The sequence below is a fragment of the Periplaneta americana genome, chromosome 10 (assembly GCF_040183065.1).
Source record: "Periplaneta americana isolate PAMFEO1 chromosome 10, P.americana_PAMFEO1_priV1, whole genome shotgun sequence".
In the NCBI taxonomy this organism is placed as follows: Eukaryota; Metazoa; Arthropoda; class Insecta; order Blattodea; family Blattidae; genus Periplaneta; species Periplaneta americana.
The window spans coordinates 87780454-87807140 of record NC_091126.1 but is presented as its reverse complement, the minus strand read 5'-3'; the positions used below and the strand labels follow the sequence as shown (position 1 = coordinate 87807140).

Below are 26687 nucleotides of genomic sequence, written 5' to 3'. Positions count from 1 at the left end.
AGCAACAGATGAAGGGTTCAGGACCATAGTGGGCCAAGCGCCATTTACTAAAACAGGAAACAAGGATTAAAGTAAAGTTATTACCATAATTCAATGGAAACATATAGCAAGTAATATAAAGTATACATATTAAAACTAAATTATATGTCAATCTTCATTAAATTATGGTATTCACTTAAATTTAACCCTTGCTTTCTCCGTTTTTAATAATTGGCGCTTGGCCCACTATGGCTCTGAACCCTTCAGATGTACTTACCGCGTCTCTGAGTTTTTATTTATTCTTAGTCGGCTATTTAAAAACGTTCTATCAACTACTATGTTATTTAGAATATTTGGAATTTGTGATGGCGAGATTGTATTGGGCGAGATGAGGCCGAGGATTCGCCATCAATTAGCTAATGTTCGCCTTACAATTGACGAAAACTTTGGCAAAAACACAAGTTAATCGTCCAAGCGGGAATCGAACCCACGCCCGAGGGCAGTTCTGGATCAGTAGGGGAACGCACTACGGTCTGAGCTACGCCGGTGGCTATTTGTAGGTTATAGCGTACAGGTCTTGCCACGCGTTCAGGTTTCGTTTCCCAGTCAGGTCATAATGGAAAATGCGGTGGAAGAATTTGACGTTGCAGAGGATTTTTCTCGGAGTACTCCCGTTTCCGTCTATTATTACACCAATACTCTCCCCCTGCACCTCATTTCATCCGCTATCTGCAATAGATATAAATAGGTTATGATGAAGAGTTGAGGGTAGTACGGATTTTCGACGGAGATTTTGGAATTGCTTGGGTCTTCGGGCCCTGGAACTCAAGTACTCGTTTGGGAATGGGATCTAGCTCTGTCAGGATGGCCCATCTGTGTGCACCGGATTCACGAATGCCACCCAACCACCTGTCGGAGTTAGACAATGATAACTTCGTCACATATGCGCACAATGAATCAAAGCAAGCCTAAGTATGAGTATCCGTCCCTGTTTGGCCCTTGAAAAAGCCAAGCCAATAGATGTACTTCACAGCAGTTAATGTGTTAGGTGTTTCTTCTGCCATCTTTTAAAAAAATGCGCCAATATGAAAGGTCATAAAATCAGTGGTTAATTTTTATTTGGTAATATTCGCAGGAAATGAGAATGCAAAATTTAATCTCGAAATTTTATTTTATTGCAGGTTCAATAAGGTTACACAGTCATTAATTGATGATTCAGTTCTACCCGTATATGTGCGTACACTAGTTCACACATTTTTATTTATTTATTTATTTATTTATCTATTTATTTATTTATTTATTTATTTATCTATTTATTTATTTGTCTATTTATTTATTTGTTTGTTTGTTTTGTTTGTTTGTTTGTTCGTTCGTTACTGCTAGTAAGTTTGAAATGAATACAAGTTAATAAAATGTAAGATAAACTAGCCCACTCCTGAATGAGTAAGACTCGTGCTCAGGAGGGGATTCCAATACAAACAAAAATTATATTAATATTGAGAGTGAATACAGATTAAAAATTGTTTAATATGTTTAAACCCAAACTATAAATCCAACACAATTTAAAAAAAAAAATATTAATTTGGTGAGTATTCGTGGTTAAATAATATTAGAATAGAATTTGTTTAATAATCTGGGACTTTGACTCACGCTATGATAAGAAGCTGCATTGGTTTTACATTTAGGTTTAGATAAACGCAGAGAATTCATATTTTTAGTTCTATATTTATGTATATACCTTTCAAAGTTATTAAGATTTCTGTGACAATATTTTAATAAAATAAAATAATAAATTTGTTTAATGTTGAAAACTTTGAAATGTTTAAACAACAATTCAGTTCAGTAATATTTCTGCTTTTTTAAACAAATTTTAATACTTTTTTCTATAGTAAAATTAACGGATATAGGTTGGATTTATAAGTTCCACCCCCACCTATAATACCATAGGTCTACATAAATAAAGATTGAAATAATGCTAAATAAATTATATGTAAACAGTTAATTGACAAAATATTTCTTAGAACAACATGTTTTACATAAATTATTACAAATATAATGAATATGATTATTCCATTTCAAATAATTATCAATAAGTATATGTAAGTATTTAACCTCCTTAACTTCATTAATAACTGAACAATTGAAATTTATATGGGAACAGTCAAAATTATGCATTTTAATTTGCAGAGTAGATGAAATTGGTTTATTACCTTTATTATTTATAGAAAATGGGATAGCTATTGTTTTATTTTTATTAATTACAAGTGAATTTAAATCGAATAAATAAAAATAGAAGTAGCTTAAAAATCGTAATTGAATCAAATAGAACACAAAATATGTAGTGTGAGTTCCGGAACGTGTTGACATTTGTGAAGCATTCATTTTTTCACAGAATTTCAACGAACTGCGATGTTTGTGACCAATCTCAATCAGGGAAATGAAGCACACCTATTGGGGAATCTGTAAGGACAACGTCTTCCCACGTCGGTCTGAAGTCCGCAAGCCTGTTGGTCCAAGCCAATTTCCCGCCTCTATAACTCTAAACTTCGTGATCAGACTCATCAGTAATTTATTGGTAACTTAATTCTTGATCCTATTACCAGCACGGTGGGAACGGGCAGAATTTGTGCACTAGATCACTGATTGCTTCACCTTCTCTACACAAATACTACTGTTATTAATTTTATTGTGAACGTGACCAGCTAGGCCTACTCGAACTGATTAGAGCTTTAGACAAGCAAAGCGGAAATCTTATCTTGAAGAAGACTAGTTACTATGTGGAAGCTTTGTGACACAAAATTGATTCGGATTATTTTGGCTAAAATACTGCGCACAACATTCAAATCGAGAAGTGTTGCCTTCCATGACGTTTTCAATTAGTTCCCTATCAACTTTTCTGGGTTTTTCGAGGGCCGACGTCGGGACATCCTTTCAGACTTACATTAGCCCATTATGTGCTGTGTACAGTATATGCGATGTTTGTCCGAGCCCGACAGGTGGCCAGAGTGGCATTCGTGAATCCGATGCTGATACGTGTGTAATCCTGCTTCAACCCTGCAGAGTTAGGTTCCCTCCTAATAAGCCGTAGGACCCGGAGCCCCAAGCCCTTCATATAATCACCGGAAATCCGCACTAACCCCAAGACTTTATCCCAGCCAATTTTTAATGTTGCAAATGATAGATAAAATTGGGAGAAGAAGAGTGTTAGTAGAGTGAAAGGAGGAACAGGTGTACCCCTACAAAGTCCTCTGCAACTTCAGCTTTGTCTATCAAAATTTCTTTACGACTTAGCCGAGGATCGAATCCTAGCCGCCTTGATGGAAGGAAGATTAGCGCGCTAGCGCCGATCCACAGACGCGGCCCTGGATCGATTTAATACTATTCCTAAATGCCACTTTTAGTCGTGCCACCGAAAGAAGAAAGACGATATTAACATACAAATTAAAGGACTACAAATATTTAGTTCAGAAAAGGATATCAATATGGCACATGGATACATAGGTTAATTCCGTATGCCATTTAGAGAAGTTTAACGAAAAAACTGACGAGACAGTTTAGGACATAGTTTCCACTCTTAGCTATTGACGTAATTCAGGCTGTAAACGAAGCTGCCCTGAAGCATGGGTTTGATTTTCGCTTTGGCTGATTACACTGTACAACAAATTTCAACTTTTTGTCGCTCACAGAAAAGAAAATATGCGATTTTAATTAATTGGCATACGCTGGTTTCAAACCTGAAGTCCGTTTTTCTCTACCAACTAACATTGAGGAGGTATTCAATTTTTCGCAACATCTCTAGTATCGTTGTGTATTGATACTTTGTTTTTAGAGACGTTTCAGAAATGATACTGCTGGAATCACTCCATCCATCTTAACCAAATCATACATTATCAAAAACAAGCAAATATATTTTTCTAATGATGATACAATTTTATTTTATGTAACAAAGCAAAATTTCTCACCTTTTCAAAATTTATTCCTGGATGACTTACGCCGATAAGATAGCTCCGAAACATTTGTGATAAGTTGCCAGCAGTAATCAGCAAGCATGTTGGTTGCTGCTTTACCTTTGTGATGGCTTTCGATTTCTAACGTGTCCTGATGAAACCTTTCCCCATGTTCGTCGCTGATGTCACCCAAATTCGATGGAAAGAAATCCAAGTGGGAATGGAGAAAGTGAATCTTAAGAGACATATTGCATCCCATTAATTTATAAGGCCTCAACAACTCTTCCTCCAAATCTCTTTAATTGTCTGCTCTGTAGTTTCCCAGAAAACTCACACAAACCGATTTAAAGGCAAGCCAAGTCGTTCTCTCAATTGAAGTGAGAGTCTCCTCGAATACAGCATCGTGCAGCAGATCTCGTATTTGTGGGCGTAATATCTTAAATCTGCTACACAGCACTGTATGAAACGCTACTTCACTATCACAATGATTTACTCACAATATAACACAGTCACAATGATTTACTCACAATGTAAGCACGATCTGCACAGAATGAAGTATTATAAGACACTATTTCATTTATTCACAATAGACACCAGGAAATTTCGTATACATTAACATTCCTAGAGATTTAACAGCCCCTAGGAGTAAAAAACCGCGAGAAAGAAGGGGAAAGTTACCCAGATTCAGACAATATCGCCGCACCCCCCCGCAGGAACAAACACTTTCAGTGAAGGGTGCTATAGCAATATCTCAACACTGTTAGGTGATATGCAAAAATCAATATTTTCATATTCTGTAGGTCCTAAACCATGATAATTGATGCATTTTGTCTGTGAGGAAAACAGTGTTGTACAGTGGTACCTGGTTGGGTAAACTTCGAGTTTTCCCCTCCTGTAAGACGAATGTCAGGTAATCACACGACAAATCATCGGCCTGATCTCGCAAATTTACTTCTCGCTGTCACCAATTCTATCGATGATAAATAATTAATAGCTAATGTAGTGTCGTTAAATAAGTGGCTAAAATCTTATTCAGTGTTACGAGTGTTATAGCATTGCCTTACAATTCTAAATAGCTTGTACAACTGTGAAGAAGTGGTGAAATAAGCCACAGTCGGTCGAGTAGTAACACTTTTGGAGAGTGTGCGACAGTAACTACTGACAATTTATATTTTAATAACTATAATTGCACAATATTTAAGAAAGTTACATGGAAATACAAAGCAATGGAGATTCGTTACACAGTACACAGTACAGTTTCTTTAAAACCATATCCTTCAGGTGGCTTGCATTGCAATCAACACATATGCCCTGTATTTAACCGAGAATGTATGGTGAACATTGACTTCCCGTGGACTCTTCCTGTGATAGAGCAGCAATCTCTGCTCGAATTTTATTCTTCTCTTAAATCTTCAATCTTTGCTGGTAGTGTTTGGTATACAAGTGCTTTATCCCACCGAGTCAGGTCCGGTGATCTAGCGCACCATGTCGTTTTGGAAACATATCGCGTATAGTATCCATTGAAGTCCTGGCCCTAAGACTTGTCGCTGTTTCTTGTTAGAACATGTCCGTAATTTTCAGGATGGAGGAAGTTCTCCAGCATAACCTAAGGTACTGCATTCTCGTCCACTGTTTCGTAGTGTTCGCTTCACACTGTAACTTTCTTGAAATGAAGATGAACCTCAAAAATATTTTTTTGACTGTAATAAAAACAATTGTGTTCATTTACACAGGCCGAAAGGTGAAAACTGCTTCATGATGTTAGGATTTGTGCGGTGTAACTCAACAATTGTCTACAAACTCTATGGGATTTATTTTATCATGCTGCAACAACTTTTGTATCACACAGATTTTAGAGATGAAATTTCTCTTGGAGTAATATTTTTCTCACACTTCTGTTAGACAGTCGGAGCGACAATGCATGCCTTCCAACAGACCGGTGAAGAATTTAATTGACTGTCGCTATTACATGCAATCTGTTTTCAGATGTTGGCACATTCTTGCGGTGTTGTGCACAACACTCATCTTGTACTGACGCTATTGTACTTCTCCTTTCCACACATTGAAAAATGGTATTGGAAGAAGGAGCATTATGCCACTGGAGCTGATGTTCAAATTTTTGTTGCGTTCCTGTGATATAATAAATTGTTTAAAAAAAGCAGCTCGACACAAGCAACATGCTTCTGTACTGTCCAACATTCCATAGTGTCAGTGTCAGCAATGAAGCATTGAACTAAACTATCATGATTCTTTTTGACGAATTCTGGAGCGCGCGGTAACATTTTAAATAAAAACAAAATTACGGCTATTTGAAATGTGTCAGTACTCTTTGTCGCACTTTGTAGTTTCTGCTAATGGTACGAATAGTTGTGCCGGCTGGAGGTGACTAGCCAGCAGGCTATATTGCTTCTCTATACGACTTCCATGAGTGTGCTCCAATGTTATGGGGAAACGGCCTCCAGGATACATTATGAATGTTCTCATTACTGGATATCGTTGTCCTACGGAGAAAGATGGAGCATCTGAAAAATTTTCACATCAACTGGCGTCCCGATATTGCTCGAGAATAGTCTGTTTATCTACTGGTAGAGGCCAGCCTGAGTCATATCTGTGGTATCTGCGGGGTTGAAATGTCACCTACAAGATTTATCATTAAATTCACCCCAAATTTTTGGAGGTCGTATGCATAGTGTAAGTTTCTGTATGAGCTACATGCAGAAAAACTTGCATCCGCTCCTTCTGTGCATTAGACACAAGAACGCTTTCTTCATATATCAACACATTCTTCGTCACTCGTCTTTTGAACTTGAATCTTGAAACTCGACTAAATGACTGATATGGTGTTTGTTGCAGGTGAAGCAGCATGTTACTTCCCCATCGAGCTACAAGGAGAGTACGTGATGCAGTCGACGTCGGTGACGCCGGGCGGCCAGGTTCAGTACTCGCAGGTGAACATCACTGCTGAGGCCATCCCCATTTGGGGCCACTGTCACCGCCGCCTTGGCAGCAGCGTCATCCTCACAGACAGGTGAGTGTCATTAAGTCCTAATACAATCTTACTTCATTCTTATAGTTTCAAGGATATGTATAATATTTATGTTCTTGGAACAATCATTCATATCCGGCTCCAATGCAAATATGAACTTCTTAGGACTTTTCACAGATTTTCGTAGGTAACTGGTTTCATAATCACTTTCTTCGTTCATTTTTTCGGTATTTTTACGCGTAAAACTCTTATTGCCGCTGTGAAATGCACACTGAGCACTGGACGTGTTGGAATTCTGCACCACTTGAAAGGTCCATGGAAGAATATTACAATCATATTAAAAATTGAATTTGTGAAAAATTGTGACTTGTGGGGTTTCCGCAATTCACGATTCATTTATGGTCCAATTATGAAAACCGCGCGGTAGGTACGACTCATTTCGTCCTTAGGGAGGCTAGCGCAAAGGTACCGTTAGCGGACTCTTTTCATTACTAATAACTTATTTATTTCCCGGAAGGGGAAGGGTGAACTACTAGCGTTACGTCAGTCGTACTGAACTATTACACCAACACCGGCTATGCACATTCTCAGCCATACCAGCTGACTATGCTAAGGCTCGCTACTTATTCAGGTTTCTATTTATAGACCTTCCTACATACTCTAGGCTAGCCCCCTCAGCATGCTATCAACCAGTGATCGGAGAAATGCTATGTCTATGAGAATGTAATGGAAATCGGCCGGAGTGAAATTCTCAGTTGGTTATCTAATGACGCTGTATCAAATACTAGGTTATTTAGCGCCAATGGAGTTGGTGATGGCGAGATGCCACTTGGCAGGATGAGGCCTGGGATTCACCAGTAGATTACGTGACATTTTCCTTACGGTTGGGGAAAATCCCGGAAATTATCCAAATGGAGAACTCCTACAGAAACCAATTTGCGACCTAGTCCGCCACAAATGTCACTACGGATTTTTCGATAAAAAAATTCCAGGCTTGACAGGTTCATGGTCTAAACCACGCCCTACCGCAGGGTTATTTCTCTTGTTAGCGAAGAGAAGTGTACTGTAAGCGTGTGAACAGTAGCCTGTAGCATTGTATTATGCAGTTGACGAATATTTCACACGAACTACCAAAATTACATATATTAAGTGTTTGCTGGAATATGTAAGTTTTCATTATAGCCAAGTTTTACGCATATCGTAACAATTCATTTTCTTTAAGACTTTGTAAATAATATCCTGCTTTACAATGAATAGTTGCTCTAAAAACGCACTTAAATGAAATCATTTACTTCACACCCAAATAGTACGAGTATGATGAACTTTTGTTTTCTGAACTGCAGACAAAAACCATTGTCTGTACTCTCAAGAAGTAAATATTTCACTGCATTTATAAATTGTACAGTAAGCAGATGTAACTAATTCTCCACATATTCACGTCAAATAGCTAACGTTATATTGCAGTCATTTCAAGTATTATTGTTCTTATATCGGCATTAAAGTTATTAATGTCATAATATAGTTTCTAATGAGATTGCGAACACAGTTCTCTGTTTTCAAACTTAGTATTTCAGTCAGTCAGACAATTCTTAGAGTAGTTGCTTCTGTGAGAATTCAGCATATAAATGAGTCAGCGAACGAAAACCTTTGGAAAGTAGTCACAGATCAGGACGTCCAAAACAACTGGATGTATATGCTGAGAGAGCATTAACGAGGAGAGTAAAGCAAAATTCTCAAATCAGTGCAACTAAATTAGCAGCTAGTGTCAAGAGTGACTTGAATATTAGTATTTCTGCTAGCAGCGTTCGTAACTACCTAAGAGCTAACGAACTACATGGGAGAACAGCCCGACGAAAATGCTTTGTAAGCGAACAAAAGAGAAAGAAGAGACTACACTTCGCAAAAACACACATCAGCACCACCCAAGAATTTTGGAACAAAGTCATTTTTACTGACGAATCTAAATTCAATATTTTTTCTTTCAGATGGAATAAGAAAAGTCTGGAGGACGAAGAATAGAGAGCTACAAATGCAAAATTTCCAACCCACTGTGAAACATGGTGGTGGTGGTGGTGGTGGTGGTTCTTTATTGGTATGAGGCTGCATGAGTGGCTCTGAGGTAGGGACCTTGCATTTTATCGACGGCGTCAAGGATCACCAACAATATATAAATATACTAAAGACTAATCTTCATACATCTTCAGAAAAAAATGATGATTAGACAAGATTTTATATTTATGCACGATAATGACCCCAAGCACATCGCTTTCAATATGCGCTTATGAATTCTGTATAACACACCAACGGAATCGCCCCCACAGTCTCCGGACATCAACCCCATTGAGAATTTATGGGAACATCTGAAAAGACGAATTCGTTCAAGGCAAATTTGCAACAAACAAGACCAGAAATACGCTTTGGAAGAAGAATGGAGAAAAGAATTTCCGTGCTTCAGTAACTTCAAAGTTAGTCGAGTCGATGCCACGCCGCGGAAGCCGTCTTGAAATCCAAAGGGCTCCCAACCAAGTATTGAACTCCGAAAGTAAAGACAAAAACACCCATAATATGGGACTGTAAATGAATATTCTTTATTTGTTGAATTTTGTTGTTAATGTATAAATTAGATTTTGTGTGTTATTTTTGTGTTAAAACAGAGGAAACTGCGTTTATTTGACTTTGTAGGCGCATATTTTTGTTACTGAGTATATTATTATTTATTATTATATTATATTAACTCTGTCTGTAATATTAAGTGTACCAGTACTTTCTACACTAACTGTAGGTTAAGTTGTAACAATACGAATTCTGCGTTTCCTACTTACTAAAGTCGGATGTACTGTAAGTGGAAGTGAATTTGAGGTGACGTTCCTGAATACGGCCCTTAGTGTATAATTTTTTGTCCTGAAAGGCTGCCACCAGCAGGCCTACATAGGACAAAGGCGAATTACCTACTTCATGGCATCGAGGGCGCTGTCGGTCGGGAATTAGACTTCGCATAAAGGGAATACTGTGAGCATGTATATAATACATATTATCTTTATTTTATTCTTGTTTTAAATTATGAAATATCATCATCATGTGCCGAAATGAAATATTAGACTATTTGAGTGCTTTTTTGACTAATCGAGGACTATGAAAACGATTTCAGTATCAGTACTCATAATTAAATGGAAAATGTATCATGGCTTTCAGCTGCTTTAGTGTTGTGTAGAGTCCTTGATGCGTTTCACAAAGTCGCACAAAAGAATAAGAGGCCCACGTGAAATTCCATTATGTTAGGTAGCCTCGAATTTCTGAAATTACTCTCTTGTCTTAATACTAGTTGCTTGTAGCGATTATTATATTGTCTGCAAGCGCTTCAGCCGTTACATTTTTCCATGAGCTTTACGCTTCCTTTATGTTACGAGTGGGAAATTGTTTGTAGTTTTACAATAGGTTTGCATATAACACTATAAACTTCTTACTTGACGGGTTCTCCGTGGGAAATATGAGACAGGAAGAGGTAAATAGCAATGAGAAGGAGAGCCTCGGAGTAATCATCTGAGATTCTGTGCCCGAACATATTTGCTGGATCATATGTTTCCCGCAACGTTATGTAAATTGCCCCATTAAGAGGTTCACAATTAGGACGGAACGGCTCTTCCGCAATTCGGTTCCACGTTAACAACCGCGAGACATCTGTGCTCGACGCGATGGAAGGCTCAAGTTCTGTTGCGCTCTAGAAATGTCTGTCTACAATTTAGTCCACTATGTAATGAGTAATGACGCTTTTATACGCTGTCAGTATTCATAGTAGATTACATGATAACTTAGAAGTAGTAGTAGGCCCCTAATGGCAGCAGTAGTTGTATTTCATTTAACTATTTTTTCCACTCAAGAGTTTATTCATTGTGAAAACTCAACGTGGACAAGGAATGGTCCATGAATTTTACCTGGAGCTCTCTATCAGGGAAAGGGTAATTTACTTGTAAATCTACGGCATAGGCCTTCCAGCTTTATCTCCTTCCCTCACCCTTTGAAATCCATCGCCCTGGGCCGGGTTTGAACTTGCAAATTTTGATTCAGAGTAACAAATGTGACATTGAAAAATTCCTTTGCAGAACAAAAAGTGGTATTTGTTCGGATCAAATTTCTAGACATTTAAAGGACAAAACTAAATTCTTTCAATAATTTATTATTATAATACACTATTAAAATTACTGAACATATTGGAAATTAAATCAATGACTAGGCGTCAATGTGTTCGTAACCGGTAGTTTACTGTTCTGGATGGGTACCAGTTGGACATCTAATCATGCATGCATTAAAATATTTTTATTGTTTTTAATCATTATACTGTACATAATTCGCGGAGAAAAAAATGCGTTTCTTTAAAGTCCGAACCCTGCGCGAACTCGGCCCGAATCCGACAAGCATAATAAATTTCAACCCGAGCTCGATTCAGGGGCCGGACGGAGCCTAGACCCGCGGACTTGACCCGAGCTCGTGCAGACCTTTAGCACCTACACTGTGTTTACTGAATGTTGAGTTGTGCTAAAAGTTGATTCTTGTGGACTCAATTTTTTTACTTCTCTTTTCATATTTATATTTCCAATTTTGCTACGACAACTTGTACTATTTTCATTTTCTCGTGGCACACCAGCGGATCTAGGGATATAGACATGCGTAATGTGGGCTATGTAGCTTTCTTCTACATTTGTATATTATTTAATTGGAATTCCAGCGCTGTTGGTATGGCGTTCATACAAATGAAGACTTAGTTCTTCACCATTTTCCTAGATCATTATATTCCCAGATTGCTCGGCTTTATAGGCTTTGACGGTAACAACTTTTGTCAGGTTAACTTTACTGGCATCTAGATGTTACATAAGGAGTCACGTCATAACTCCCATTTGAATTGAATTAGCGACTGTACTGCCATCTCGTGTTCGTTTACGGCGGACGGGTAGTGATCCTGGCGGTTGTTTTCTTCAAAGCGCTACCGACTTTAACATAGGGCTGAGCAATCTGTTATATATGTGATCTAGGCCAATTTATATATAGTATAATTACCGAAATATGTATATATTTTTCATATCTACTCTCTTATTTCTTTCTTTTCTCACAATTTTTTCCATATCTGTCCCATAGTCTAGTTGCAGGAAGAATGACAAATTTTCCATCCACCATCGACACTGAATGTTTTGTTGAAGCGTATCAAACTTCGAAGCGTCACATCATTCGAACGAGCTGTATAGTTTTTGATTGCAACAGACGCGACGGTCGCGCTTTGTCAAGTATGATAATAGTCGTTCCTTTGAGAACAAGAAATGCGGAGAATAAGCAACGATGAGAGATAAGTCTGCGTTCTACAACATGAATTGTAAGTTGGATCTGGAGCATATAATTCCACAGTACTTGATGTAATATCGTATACGTACCCAGAAACCTCAGTCTCATAAACCGGAGATTAATATGATTAAAGAAATGGCAGCTTAATTAATATGTTCAGAAAATATCGCCCGGAGTGAGTAATATATCAAATTCAAATCACAACGACAAAGTATCCAATTTTTCGGAATTGTGAGCACTCTTCACCAGGAGAGACGAGGTCGGACTCAGAGCTTGTCAGTATTGCGTAGTCCTCATTTTATATTATTTCAATTACTCCTTCTTCCCTTTTGAAGTGTTGGGAGACTTGCCCGTTGTGCGACTACACAAATTGGTCCTTCCATCTGCGTAGGGTCTTCCTTGTGCTTGATAATATAGGCTAGGGGAGATTGTTGTAGGCCTACCTTTAGCATAGTGTACCTTTGAACATTTTTTGTTTTTTTAATTTTTGCTGCTACCTAGAGGACTCATAATGAAGTAGATTGTAGAGAAAGCCGCTAAGTAGCTCTGGTCATAGCTTCAGTTTGATTTATTCCAAAGTGTGAGATCCGTGGACAAAATAAGTATTTTTAATACCAAAAGTAAACATTTCGTTCATTGATGTATGTTTTCTAACACAAAACCAGATTGCATTTGTTAATATCTTTCAAGTACGGTGTGTTCCCTATCATCTAGTGAGTAATAACATATTTTAATTTCCATGATTTATTTGACTCTCTAGTTTTCAGAGCCATATTTGTTTAAACGTGCACCCTCTTGTGCCTTCGAACACAAAACATCTTGTACCATGGAACATGTTCCAAATTACATGATACTATCGGTTTTTGTTGTTCTTTTATTTTAAGGTCATGTCACGAAGTAAGTCTGGAATTAAAGAGGTCCCCAATTGATTCGGATGTCTTGAAGAAAGCTATTGAAGTATTTATTGCTTCTCCAGGAAATAAAATCTAAATCAGAGAAGCCTGCTCTGGTTTATGATTGAAAATAGATTTTAAATATAATTGTCAGTTTTTACAGCTATATTCCCACCTATATTCCATGTGTTCCAACTTACAAGAGGATATGTTTCAAGGTACATGATCCTGTTGTACCTTTGAACACATTACATATCCCTTCATTTTATTTTTTCCATCCTTAATAGATCTGTAAAACAGGAAAATACATACAGGAAGTTGTAAAGGAATCTTCAATAATTATTTCAAGCATTTTCTCATTTAAAAATTTCATTTCCCAAAATTAAAGAAAATAAAATGTGAAAACTGTTTAAAGGTACAACAGTCTCCCGTACTGCTTATAAAGGTAGCTCGTGTGCGCGAACGTCTTTGGCGCTTCTGGCGCAGATCTTCGCATTTCATTGTATCTCCAAACCTCTTAGGAACCGCATACATTCATTCATAGTGTTCTGCCCAAGGGCAGGTCTTTCACTGCAAACCCAGCATTCTCCTTCAGTCTTTCCTATTTTGTTCCTTCCTCATAGTCTCCGCATATGATCCATATATCTTAATATCGTATATTATTTGATATTTTCTTCTGCCTCGAACTCTTCTCCTGTTCACCATTCCTTCCAATGCATCCTTCAGTAGGCAGTTTCTTTTCAGCCAGTGACCCAACCAATTTCTTTTTCTCTTCCTGATCAGTTTCAGGATCATTGTTTTCCACCCACTCTCTCCAATACAGCATCATTTCTTATTTTGTCTATTTCACATCCTCTGTCCTCCATTTCCACATTTCAAATGCATCTAGTCGCTTCTGTTCACTTCGTCGTAATGTCCATGTTTCTGCCCCATACAATGCTATACTCCACACAAAACACTTCACTAGTCTCTTCCTTAGTTCTTTTTCCAGAGGTCCGCAGAAGATACTCCTTTTTCTATTAAACGCATCCTTTGCCATTGCTAGGCCTATACTCTTTTGACTTCCTGGCAGCAGCTCATATTACTGTTTATAGTACACCCCAAGTATTTGAAGCTGTCCACTTGCTCTACTGCCTCATTTAGAATTAGCAAGTTTACCTTTATTTTTCTTCCTATGACCATGGTTTTCGCCTTCATCCCATAGGCTACTGCTCACAGCTGTCATTGTAGCTCCAGTAGCATATCCCTTAGTATCATCTCTTCTATTAACAATGCCATATCATCAGAAAATTTTATGCACTTTATTATTCTTCCTCCTACTATCACTCTTCCCATGTCCTGAAAACAGTTCTTCACTAAATTTTGTAAGTAGATGTTGAACAGGGTAGGTGATAAAGGGCATCCTTGACGTACTCCTTTCTACACTTCACTTTCTTCTGACATTTCTTCTCCTATTCCGGTTACAGACAATGATTAATTTTATTTTCTGAAATGTTCATAACTTTGCAAACAGATACCTCTACATCTTCTTCACTTTGTGCCATCGGTATCTGATCATCTGCAGATATTACTTCATTTCATTATTATCTTAAGAAACTTGGAAAACACAGAGTGAAAATCGGATATAATTATCAGTATATCACGAAGTGAAAACAAAAAAAAATCGTCTGAATTTGTAGTCAGTGTCCTCGATTGAACACAAACAATTTACTACTGATAACATCGGCAGAATCTGTTTAGAATCCAGCGATATTCCCGAGGGAAAGATGATCATCCCCTGCTGGAAGAAAGTTCTTCCCTGCAGCACATCATATAGACAATGCTAAGTAATCTTTTCCTTATTTTTTTTAAGTACAGAATCAACAAGACATAAAAACACAAGCTATTAAACAGAGTAGAAGTGGTGTAACTGTGCAGATTTAAGGGGATAATAGAAAACATTGAAATAAATAAACATAAGCATATTATGCGTTTTGTAATTAAGTGTATGTTTAATTAGAAAATTAGGCTGAAAATCTGCGTAATTTAACAATAGCGCATTGCTGACTAACTACGAATACATATACGAAATCAGGTCGGCATCCCGTCCCTTAGTGACTGCAGTACCTGCAGAAACCTGCAGAAAAGTATATTCTATTATCCATGTCCTAAAAAGGATAAAATGTTCATCTCCCCTCTTGCTTAAAAAAACTCCCTTGTGCACACGCTTGTATTTGCCTCAGAGGTCTGCATCGAACGTTTTCGCTCGAGCGCCAAGTAGTTCATAGGATAATCCGATAGGTAGCGCACATGAATGATGGGTAAAATTGTCACGAGCGATAAATCCTCGAATGGTATAAGCCGAGAGTTAGGCATTCGTTCTTGTTACAGTGATGAACTGTGTAGTAACATCATAGATGTTTATCAGTTCAAAACTTTGCAGTGTTTAACTAACCTCTCCATAGTACAACTACAAAACTTGCTTTAAAATGTAATATAAATGTTGCAGGTAAATGTTTTTTTTTTTTTTTTTTTCCACACAGGAATGATTTTGTTTTTGCCACATCTGATAGATGTTATTGGATGTAAATGTAATTATTATAAACGGAGAACACAATCACGATAATGCAAGAAATGTATAAAATTGTCTAATAATAATAATAATAATAATAATAATAATAATAATAATAATAATAACACTAGGGAACAGCTGTTCTGCGGTAAAAAAGAAAGTTGGTTATTGGTATGGAAACCGATGCCCTGAGTTCGAAAAAAATTTCGTTTTTTATGTATCACGTCTAGTTTTGTCGCAATTTCATTTTTTTTAATATCTATCGCCGCGCAGTATTCACTATACGGTAAGCCGAGGTGCCCCCTCGCTGATGGCACTAAATATCCACAACTAAATATTTTTGTTCTAATATTTATCTCAGAAAGATGTTTCATCATCCCATGCCCTATTACCCCATCCCCTTTCTCATTTTCCGAGAAGTTGTTTACAGAAAACCCTAACAATTATACAGTTCTTAAATCTTGTCGGTTGAGCAGTTGTCTTCCTTCTGTGAACACGTGTGAATTTTGTTACAGTGCCAGTGGTGTCCCTAGAATCGTATTGCAAAAGCGTGATTTTAAAAACTGAATATGGCGAATACATCAGGATTTCCTCAGAAGTTTGCTATATTTCTGGGTTTTATACTGTATGTTCGAAAAGTACGTAAAATAGATTCATTTGTAAAGAAACTGTATTTTGCGTACTTCAAAAATAAAAGTTGTTGACATGGATAAATCATTTTCAACTCATAGTGTGTGTAACAGTTGAAAAGTTGTGTAGAAAGATTACGTTACCGGTATGCAGGAAAACGGAAAGCAGAGCCATTTGCTATACCAATGGTATGGCGTGAGCAGAGGAATCACTATGATGACTGTTATTTTTGTATGTGTAATGTTACTGGTTACAACAAAGAAAACAAGAAATCAATTAAGTATCCAAATCTTCAATCAGCTTTGAGGCCTGTTCCTCATGGACCCGACTTACCTGTACCTATACCACTAGCAAATTTTGGTGACAGTGAATCTGAAAGCATTTCTCCGAATACAGATACTGAGATGTCTTCTGATCCAGACAAATTTGACAATTCACCGAAAAAAATTTACCCAACCCGAGCTGAATGACTTGGTAAGGGAATTAGAACTCACCAAAAAGAGAAGTGAATTACTAGGCTCTAGAAGAGAAGAACATGTTGGCACCTGGAGTTACATTTTCGTGGTACAGGAATCGTGAAAACTTTTCCGGAAATACTATACACAGGAAGATAGACTGGTATATTGTACAGATGTGAGAAATCTACTAAAACAATTGGGAGAGGAGATATATGAGCCCAAAAGTTGGAGGATTTTATTGATTCTTCGAAAAGAAGCCTTAAAGCAGTATTGCTTCATAACGGCAATACATTGACGTCCAAACCACTTGCACATTCTACAATCCTATAAGAATCATATGAAACATTAAGATTGGTTCTTGAAAAAATTAAGTATCATGATCATGAGTGGCAAATATGCAGTGACCTGAAGTTTGTTGGTTTACTATTGGGACAACAGGTAGGATGCACAAAATTTCCGTGCAAGTGGGACAGCAGGACCAGGGACAAATATTGGAATATTGTATGCTGCCTGAAAGAAAGCAACTAAAGCCAGGAGACAAAAATATTAACAACGTTAAGTCTCGTTGCTCGTAAGAAAATTATACTACCTCCGTTACATATAAAACTGGGAGTTACGAAGCAGTTTGTCAAGGCACTACACAAAAATCTCCCTTGTTTCCAGTACTTATGTACGAAATTTACTTCTTTGTCACACGCTAAAGTCAGAGAGGGAATATTTGATGGCCCACAAATTCGAAAGCTGATGATGGACCATAATTTCACCAGTACAATGAACGAAACAGAAGAAAGTGTATGGAACGTATTCAAAGAAGTTGTGAAGAAATTTCTTGGTAACGTGAAGGATCCACGGTACAAAGAAATTGTAGGAAATATGTTGGACACGTTCAAAGTGCTCGGTTATAACATGAATCTAAAGCTTCACTTTCTAATGACTCATATAGATTACTTTATTGCGAATTTAGGAGTTCTCAGTGAAGAGCAAGGTTCCACCAGGTTCTAAAAGAGGTAGAGCGACGATACCAGGAACGTTGGGCTGTAAATATGATGGCGGATTACTGTTAAAGCATTGCACGTGATGACTCTTGCGAGGACTTCACAGACATTAAGATTCCATGGAAAGAGAAAAGGAGAAACCAAGAACGTCTAACATAATATATTCTGAAGGTAAGCTTTCTGCTCTTATAATTTCGTTTAGTAAGATGTTCCCCTTGAATATAGACCTAATGTTTCTATGAATTCTTATCTGTTTCCTTTATTGTTATACAACTTAGAAAAAAATAGATGGACGTGTTAACGATTGAGATACACAAAATAATTATATGATTTCAATGAACACGCTGTAACTTATAATTTTATTTTATGGCAAAATAACGTTTTGCTAAATTGACAAAAAAAACCTGACGTGATACGGCAAAACAAAATACATTTTTTAATTCAGTGCACCGAAATTAGTAAAAGTGGCATATTTATATTTGTACCGCAGAAAAATGTTTCTATTTGTTCCTAGTGTAATTAATGTATCAATCGTTGCGTCTGTAACAGTTGTGCAGCATGATTATTCGTTGCATTATATTTTCTGTGACGTTATCTCTGTACTAATATTGTTATTAATCTACTGCTATATCAATCATATTTTGTAAAACGTTTCTACATTGTCGTAGTATATAGGCGGAACACTATGTATGGACCTATCATATTATATATGTGGTAAATCAAATATTGAATAATTATTAATAGCAACAATAACTGTATATCGAAGTTTTTCATACTATTTTATTTATAACTTCATGTTCCTGTTTTGGTACGTTCCATTGACTGTTCCATTAAACGTTTGTCATAAACGCAGAAAATAAAGCCTTATTTTTACCGTGTGAGCAAAACATATGTGTATCTTATCTGTCACCTTCAATACAAGATAAGACATGTCGGTGAGATAACTTTGTATTGTGCTTCTATTTATTACGAGCGTATCACGACCGATCGTATCTCACTCGAGGGTGCGCCACTCGACCGAGTTCAAGCGAGCGATTTAACTCCAATGCAGCACTCTGATTTCCCCATTTTGACTATGCTGATATTTTACTGACTGTCATTTCCAGCGACAACAAAACGAAACTTCAACGTGTTCATAACATGTGTGTACGTTTTGTAAGCAATAAGCGTAAATATGACCATATTACCTCATCCCTGGAACAAATAGGTTAGTTTAAACTAGATAAGAAAAGAAATTTACATTCACTTTTCTTTCTCTTCGAAATCTTGAACTCTTCTACTTCTTCGTACCTGTTGTCTCGCTTCACTTACCTTTCTTCCCACCATAATCTGAACACACGCTCTCGCCATGAAACAATACTAACAATAACTTCCCATCGCACCTCATATTCATCCTCTTTCACAATAGCCCTGCCAAGACTCTGGAATTCGTACCTGCTAGCATCAGGGACTGTCGAAATAAAATTGAATTCAAACTCAAACTTACTAGGCACTTGGTCAGTAATTGAGACTCGTTCAGACATGGTTTCTTGTAAATAGTTCTCGTAATCTATCACAAAATACACTATCTACCAAAAAGGTAATTGGGCACTGTTTTTGCCCCTTTAGAAACTCGTGGTACCACCTCTTGTTGCTATAACAACAGCCACCCTGTCTGACATGCTCTCCACTAATTTGTATATGATATCCACTGGAATTCGTCGCCATTTCTCTTGCAACATGGCACTCAGATGGAAAATGGAAGTTGGCCGCATCTCTCGAGACCCCAATCGGCGGTCCAATTCGCCCCGAAGGTGCTCAATGGGATTGAGATCAGGACTCTGTGCAGGCCAGTCCAACCGCTGAACATTATTGTCTGCATACCACTGGATAGTAGCCGCCGAAACATGGGACCAACTTCCATTGTCAAACTGAGTGCCATGTTGCAAGAGGAATGGCGACGCATTCCAGTGGGTATCCTACACAAACGAGTGGAGAGCATGCCTGACAGGGTGGCTGCTGTTACAGCAACAAGCGGTGGTACCATGAGATTCTAAAGGGGCAAAAGCAGTGCCCAATTACTTTTTGGTAGCTAGTGTATTTCAATATCCGGTAATTTCATCACTATACAGTTTTGTTATTCTAGGTTTAATTTGTAATTCAGTAAATACAACAAATATTCTTTATACACTGTCACACGTTAAAAGTGTTAAAATTGTTTAAAAAAGTTATTTACCTTCGACAGACGGCCCGTTTCGACGCTATTTGTCGTTGTCTTCAGTGTCTCTTGAACCACTGCTGATTTTGGCTCTGCGATGTGCAGTTGTCGATGGTAGGGGTGGGGGTGTGTTGTTCCTATGGTGGGGGTTGGCTGTCTGTATGTTATGACGTATTATGATGTCAAACAATGTGTGCGTATTGAACTGTAGTTGCGTATTAAGTATGTAATGTGGGTGTGCTATTGTATTCTTATATATTTCGTATTGTTCTAGGATATTTAACTGTAAACTTTTTGGTGTGATGTGTAAAATTTCCATATCTGTTTCTATATTATTGTAGTCATGATTATTGTCGATAATGTGATCTGCATAATTTGATGTAATGTAAGGTTTGGTTATAGCTTTAATATGTTCGTTGTATCTTGTATGAAAGGATCTTCCTGTCTGTCCTATGTAAAACTGTGGGCAACTATTGCATTTTAATTTATAAACTCCAGTTGAATTATATATATTTGAATGTATAGTGTGGTTATTTAAGTATTTCTGTGTTGTATTATTTGTTTTGTATGCAATTTTGTACTTTAGTTTTCTGAATGAAGTTGCGATTTTGTGGGTATTCGTATTGTGATATGTTAATGTTATGTATTTATTCTCGCGTGCTGTTTGTGTTGGTTTGGTTTGTTTTTGTTTTGCCTTTTTTATTTGTGTCTATTATGTTAGGGTTGTATCCATTGTCTTGTGCTATATATTTTATTGTGTTTAATTCTTCCGTGTAGTTGTCTTTGTTCATTGGTATATTAATTAATCTGTGTGTCATTGTACGGAAAGCTGCATGTTTATGTTGTATGGGATGATTTGATGAATTGTGTATATGTGTTGTGGTTGTAGTGGGTTTCCTATATATTTTGAATTCGTGTCTGTTATTTGTTTTGGTTATGGTGATGTCTAAGAAGTTTATAGCTTGCTTATGTTCCATTTCTACTGTATATTTTAATTTGGGGTGTATTTTGTTGAGTTGTTGATGTAGGTTTTCTATTTGTCTTTTGTTTCCATTATATAAGACTATTATGTCATCTACATATCGATGCCAGTACATTATTTTCTCTGCGTGTTTGTTGTTGTCGGTATTTAGTATGTGTGTTTGTTCTATGTTGTGAATAAAGATTTCAGTTAATATACTTGATATAGGTGAACCCATTGGTAATCCTTCAGTTTTGTATAGTATTTATTGTTATGTGTGAAATAATTTTGTTTAGTAATAATTTCTGTGATGTGTAAAATTTCGTTAATATGAGTCTGTGGTATGTTATTTTTGATAAGCATTTCCCGAAGTATTTCTAGTGTTTCTGTTACTGGTATGTTTGTATATAGATTTACGATGTCAAATGATGCTAATGTTGTATTGTGTGGAATGTGTTTGTGTTTTATTTTGTTAACTAAGTCTATGGTGTTGATTATTGTTGTTGGGTTTTCAAATTGTATACTATTTCTTATAATGTTGTCTATATATTTCGCTAATTTGTATGCTGGTGCATTCTTGTAGTTAATAAGAGGCCTGATTGGTATATTTTGTTTGTGAATTTTTGGTAATGCGTTTAGTTTAGGTGCGTGAGGTTTAATTTGTTTCAATTGTTGTTTTTTGTTGTTAGGTATGATGTGAGTGTTTTGATTTATTGTATTTTTGACTATTGTTTGATATTTTGTTGTTGGATCTGTTTTTATTTCTGTAATGTTATTTTCGTGAAAAAAATGTGTTAATTTTATCATTCATGTCTTGAGCATTCATTATTACAGTGCAATTACCCTTATCAGCTTTTACAAATGTCAAATTGTGTGCTTGTTGTTTCTCTCTTAATGTCTTTATTGTTTTAATTTCGTGCATATCGGTTAAAGGTTTGTTTATTTTATCTATGTTTCTTAATAAATCTTGTCGGATGTATTCTTGGTGTTGTGGTTGTGTGTTTTGAATTGCTGTTTCTGCATTGATGATCATTTGCATTTGTTGTGTTCTTGGTGTCTTGTTATATTGTAGGTTATGTTTTAGTCCTTTTTCAAGTAATTTCGTTTCATTTTGGTAAAATGTTACGTTGGTATTGTTACGAAAATTCACAACATCGTCTCTGCTGAACCTCGCTCATATCCGCAACCAGACATTTGTTTTCAGTATTCCTTACGACATATTATTATTATTCCATGCCAAGGGTGTCTACTACGGTAAGATTATCTGGTAGTTTGCTTTATTGTAGGGCAGAGAAATGCATTGCCGTAAATGGACGTCACATTGAGCACCTCCTGTGAACAAGTGTTCAGATCTCAGAAAGTATGTGTTGTACAGGAACATCATTTTATTTTTACTTCAATTTTTATTGTACCTGAGGTTTGAATGTACTTCACTCCCACCCCTTCTACTAATGAAGTTCCAACTGTTCTCCAGACAGAATCAAGGCCGCGTATAGTAAACAGCACTGAGTTAGTGAGTATAGTACATTCTAGAAATATGTTCGCGTTTTCCAGTGACGAAAGAGCTTTCAATATTGAATCATATTTTCGTTTGCCTACGTCGCATCCCGATTTCCCCCACCTGCTTCTGCACACCCATCTGTAAAAGCTGGGCTGTCTTAGCTCTTTTCTGAAAACATAAATTTCTGTTAGGAATTGGACGTTTACGTAATATTATACAACTGTTTAAAATAGGCCCTAACTTAAATAAAAGGGCCTCGTTAAGTAATTAACTGTCACATGATTTCCCCCCCCTTTCTACGATCCTGCGGCATAACCACTTGGACGGACAGTAGATAGCATGTCTGAGTAATTTTATCTGTGCGAGTCGGACAGAAGTGAAGATTGAATTTACAGTCCGTAAGGTACTCTTTTATAGAGTAGGTACAGAATTATTTCAACATGAGTTACTAGTACGAAGGACGATACTGGCAATTGGAATTAGATGAAATAGTCTATAGTGCAATAATATTCACAAACGAACTGAAGCCTGTATCGAAATGAACGGCCACCATTTAAAAAAAAATGTTTAAATATCCATATTATGATTGTTTTTCATTTTAATTTCATTCTCTATATTGTATGCTAATGTGCTGTATACAGTATAATATACACTGCATAATGAATACGTTCGCATAGATAACTCAGTTCGTGAGTAAAAACACTTATTATTAATACAGTACTGCATTTTGATTAAACAAAAACCTAATGAAAATTATCGAACTCAAAATCGCGATACTTCCTAGTTTACATAAATGGATGAACTACTTTTCTTCCCTCCTGTACCTAGTAAAGTGATTTGTTTGTGTTTTACGCCAGTATCATCGAACTACAGTTGTGGAAGGGGTAGCGAACGGTGTTTCCGGTTCTCTAAAGGTATAGCCAGGTTAATATTAAAAATGTTAGTAAAAATAAAATGATGTCCCTGTAGAACCCATGTTTATTAGAGATAAATTTCTTGTTTTGATGCATACCATCACCTCCTAAAATTTTGGATCCTTTTTTAACACCCTGTATAACCATAGTAGTCGAGAAAGCGTCTTAAAATAACCAATAAAAAAAGGAAAGTAGGATTGCATTGGTTCAGGTTAGAGACAATAGAAGAGCTCATTTTTATAAATGGATGTACATCGAGTTCCTTTAACTTATTATTATTAATGTTGTTATCATTAACTCAGTGAATTAACTAGTGCTGTACTTAACTGTGGAATTAGTTATTCAGCATCGATATCGATGGATTTTGTGATCGTGAAAAAGTACTTGATGCGTTTGACGAGTTGATACCTGACGTTTGCCTTACAGCTGGGAGGACCTCAGAATAAGGCCAACCATAAAATAAGTTCAAGGACGATTCGGGACCATGCTTCGTGATCTAAGGCATCATGCCTCGACTCCCATTACGGAATGAGCGCTGGTTCGAATCCTGAAATTTTCTCTAGTATGGGGCCGGTGCCCACTCAGCATTGTAATGAATTTGGGGAGCTACGATAGATAGTGATATCCGGTTTGAAAAAATAGCTATAACGGCTTGGGGAATCATCGTGCCGAGCGCACATTGCCCTCGTTCCGGTTGGATGATCGTTCACCTCTGCTGAGGTATGTAGACGTAACGCCAGCATTCGACTGGCCAGCCTTGGTCTTCATGGGCTGTCGCTCCACGCATTAATTTTACTTACTACTACTACTACTACTACTACTACTACTACTACTGCTGCTGCTGCTGCCTTCTCCCCTCGACTTCAATTCCCCCCCCCCCGGGGAAAGAATATCTTAATGATGGGCAGAGTTCAGAATGAGCTGTCCACAATGATCTGTGTGCCAGTGTGCCAACATTCGATTTCACTGGCACCGAGTGCATGACCCTAGCCTCGGCAGGATGCTGTTTCTTTTTCTAGACCGGTTTGGTTGCTTCTCCGAGAATTAAGTTTAATTCTTCGCTATCTTATTAATAAACTGAAGAGCAGAGTTCTCAATGGGAAGTGACGTCACATCCTCTGGATGAATTTTTACAACTTCAGTATATGACTACATGCGTCTGCATGAAATTATTTCTGGGCTGCCGGCAAATACTTTTTTGTAAGTCATAATGTCATGTGTAGGGTACAATGAAAACTTGAACGTCTTGTTTATGCATTAAGCCGACAGTTCTTGAAATATCCTCATAAAGCAGGGAAGTATGTTTTTATGATTTGAACGTAGAAACATTATCACGTGCAGTCTGCAATAGGAAGTCTGAGAACATATTTTTAAAATGGAGAGACGAGTTTTCTAGATTTAGCCGTTGTTGGGCTGTATGTAAACCCAAGTTTCGAACTTCTCCAGTGTTGTTATAGTGAGGGTTCAGAATAACAAGGTTCTATCTAGTGTTTAGTAAATTTTACAGGAGAGCATTTTAAAAGTTTGGTGGTTAATAAAATCAATGCAGATAAGAACCTTTTCAAACTAACTTTATCACGAACAATAATTGAGATTTTTTTATTTTTTTATTTAATTGGTTATTTAACGACGCTGTATAAACTACTAGGTTATTTAGCGTCGATGAGATTGGTAATAGCGAGATGGTATTTGGCGAGATGAGGCCGAGGATTCGCCATAGATTACCTTGAATTCACATTATGGTTGGGGAAAACCTCGGAAAAAACCCAACCAGGTATTCAGCCCAAGCGGGCGGATTGAACCCGCGCCCGAACGCAACTTCAGACCGGCAGGCAAGCGCCTTAACCGACTGAGCCACACCGGTGGCAATAATTGAGATATCAACATATAATTTATATGATAGATAGCTGTGAAGTAGCAGAATTCAATGCAATAAAAATCTCAATTTTGCAAAAAATGTCAGATGGAACCTTGTCATTCTGAACCCGCGATAGGCCTACAGGTAGCCTACTGTATTTGAAACTGATTAGGAAGTAATTTTTGCTTTTTTAAAATATGGTATAAAGACCACGTAAATAGAAATATCTTGCGAGACTGCTGCTGAAAAAATCGACTGTTGATCTATTTTATTTGTATACTTTAGTTTATTCGACCATTCTTTTTACTGCGGCGGGTATCGAACCCAGGACCTTTGACTGAGCGCGCCAACGCTCCACCGACTGAGCTACCCAGAATCTCTATCAGACTCCGGCTCAATGCTAATACCTGCCGCATACACAACAATGAAATGTAGTATTCAAAAACATAATTGAGACGTGTAGTTGCAAAATCAGATACATCACTTTTTTCGAAAATGAGTTAATGTTATATTTCATATCTTTATATGATTCTACAACTGCTATACCACTCTTATGCTCCAAAGCCAGATACACCACATGGATTTGTATGATGAAACAATAGTATTGGTTGCAAATTCTTGGTTCTTTGTAAACGTTTTCCTTCGTATTGAAAAAATATGTTTTAGTGATGTAACATCTGATTTTGCACCTAAACGCCTCAATTGAAGAAATGGATTTTCATCTACAAAATACACTACTAAGCACGTTAATAAAATACATTTTGCACCTTGGGATGTTTCAACAATATGTAGGTGCGAGCAGATATTCAAAGCTAGCTGGTTGTGAATATTCTGTGCTCCTCTTCGTGACGAGAATCAGCATTTGCGAGTTTTTAAATAACTCCAAATATAATTCTGCAACAGCATTGCATTTTTCCTTTCTTTGTAGCCGCTTATTACCTTATTTAATAGTTTTGACATTAAAATGATTAAATTTGCGGTTATTAGTGGAGAGAACCGGTTGTTAAAAACGTAAATAGAAAACTATTTTTAGATACACTAAAACACTTTCAAGCCTGAGTATTTCTGATACAGTTAATATTGATCTGAATGAAGGGGCGAAGAGCAACGGTGAATTGTTGAATAGTTGAACAGTTTGGACTTTTTCCATTTGTCAAAATTATAACAGTTTAGAAGATGGATCTCTCTTCAACTTCAGGTGAAAACCTAGGCCTACTGTATGTAATGATCCCACAGTAGATTTTCACCTGAAGGCGAAGAGAGATTCACTCTTCGAAACGTTGTTATAATTTTGACAATTAGCAATGGAAAAAGTCCAATCAACTCAACTATTGAACAGTAAATATTATTCAACGCCTTGAAAACGGCACAAATGTTAAGGATATTGCTGGAGAGAGTAAGGTAATATTGATTTGTTTTTATTCATTCATTCATTCATTCATTCATTCATTCATTCATTCATTCATTCATTCATTCATTCATTCAT

At 37.0% G+C, this 26687-nt stretch overlaps 1 protein-coding gene across 3 annotated transcripts in view; it reads left to right on the top strand.

Moving 5' to 3' along the window:
* Window positions 1-26687, top strand: part of LOC138707874 (uncharacterized) — a 469237-nt gene that overhangs the window by 201229 nt on the left and 241321 nt on the right. For all 3 annotated transcript variants that reach the window (XM_069837876.1, XM_069837875.1, XM_069837874.1), the window contains exon 2: window positions 6780-6954. In XM_069837876.1, the coding sequence (XP_069693977.1) occupies window positions 6780-6954 (175 nt within the window). The remainder of the gene's footprint in view (window positions 1-6779; window positions 6955-26687) is intronic.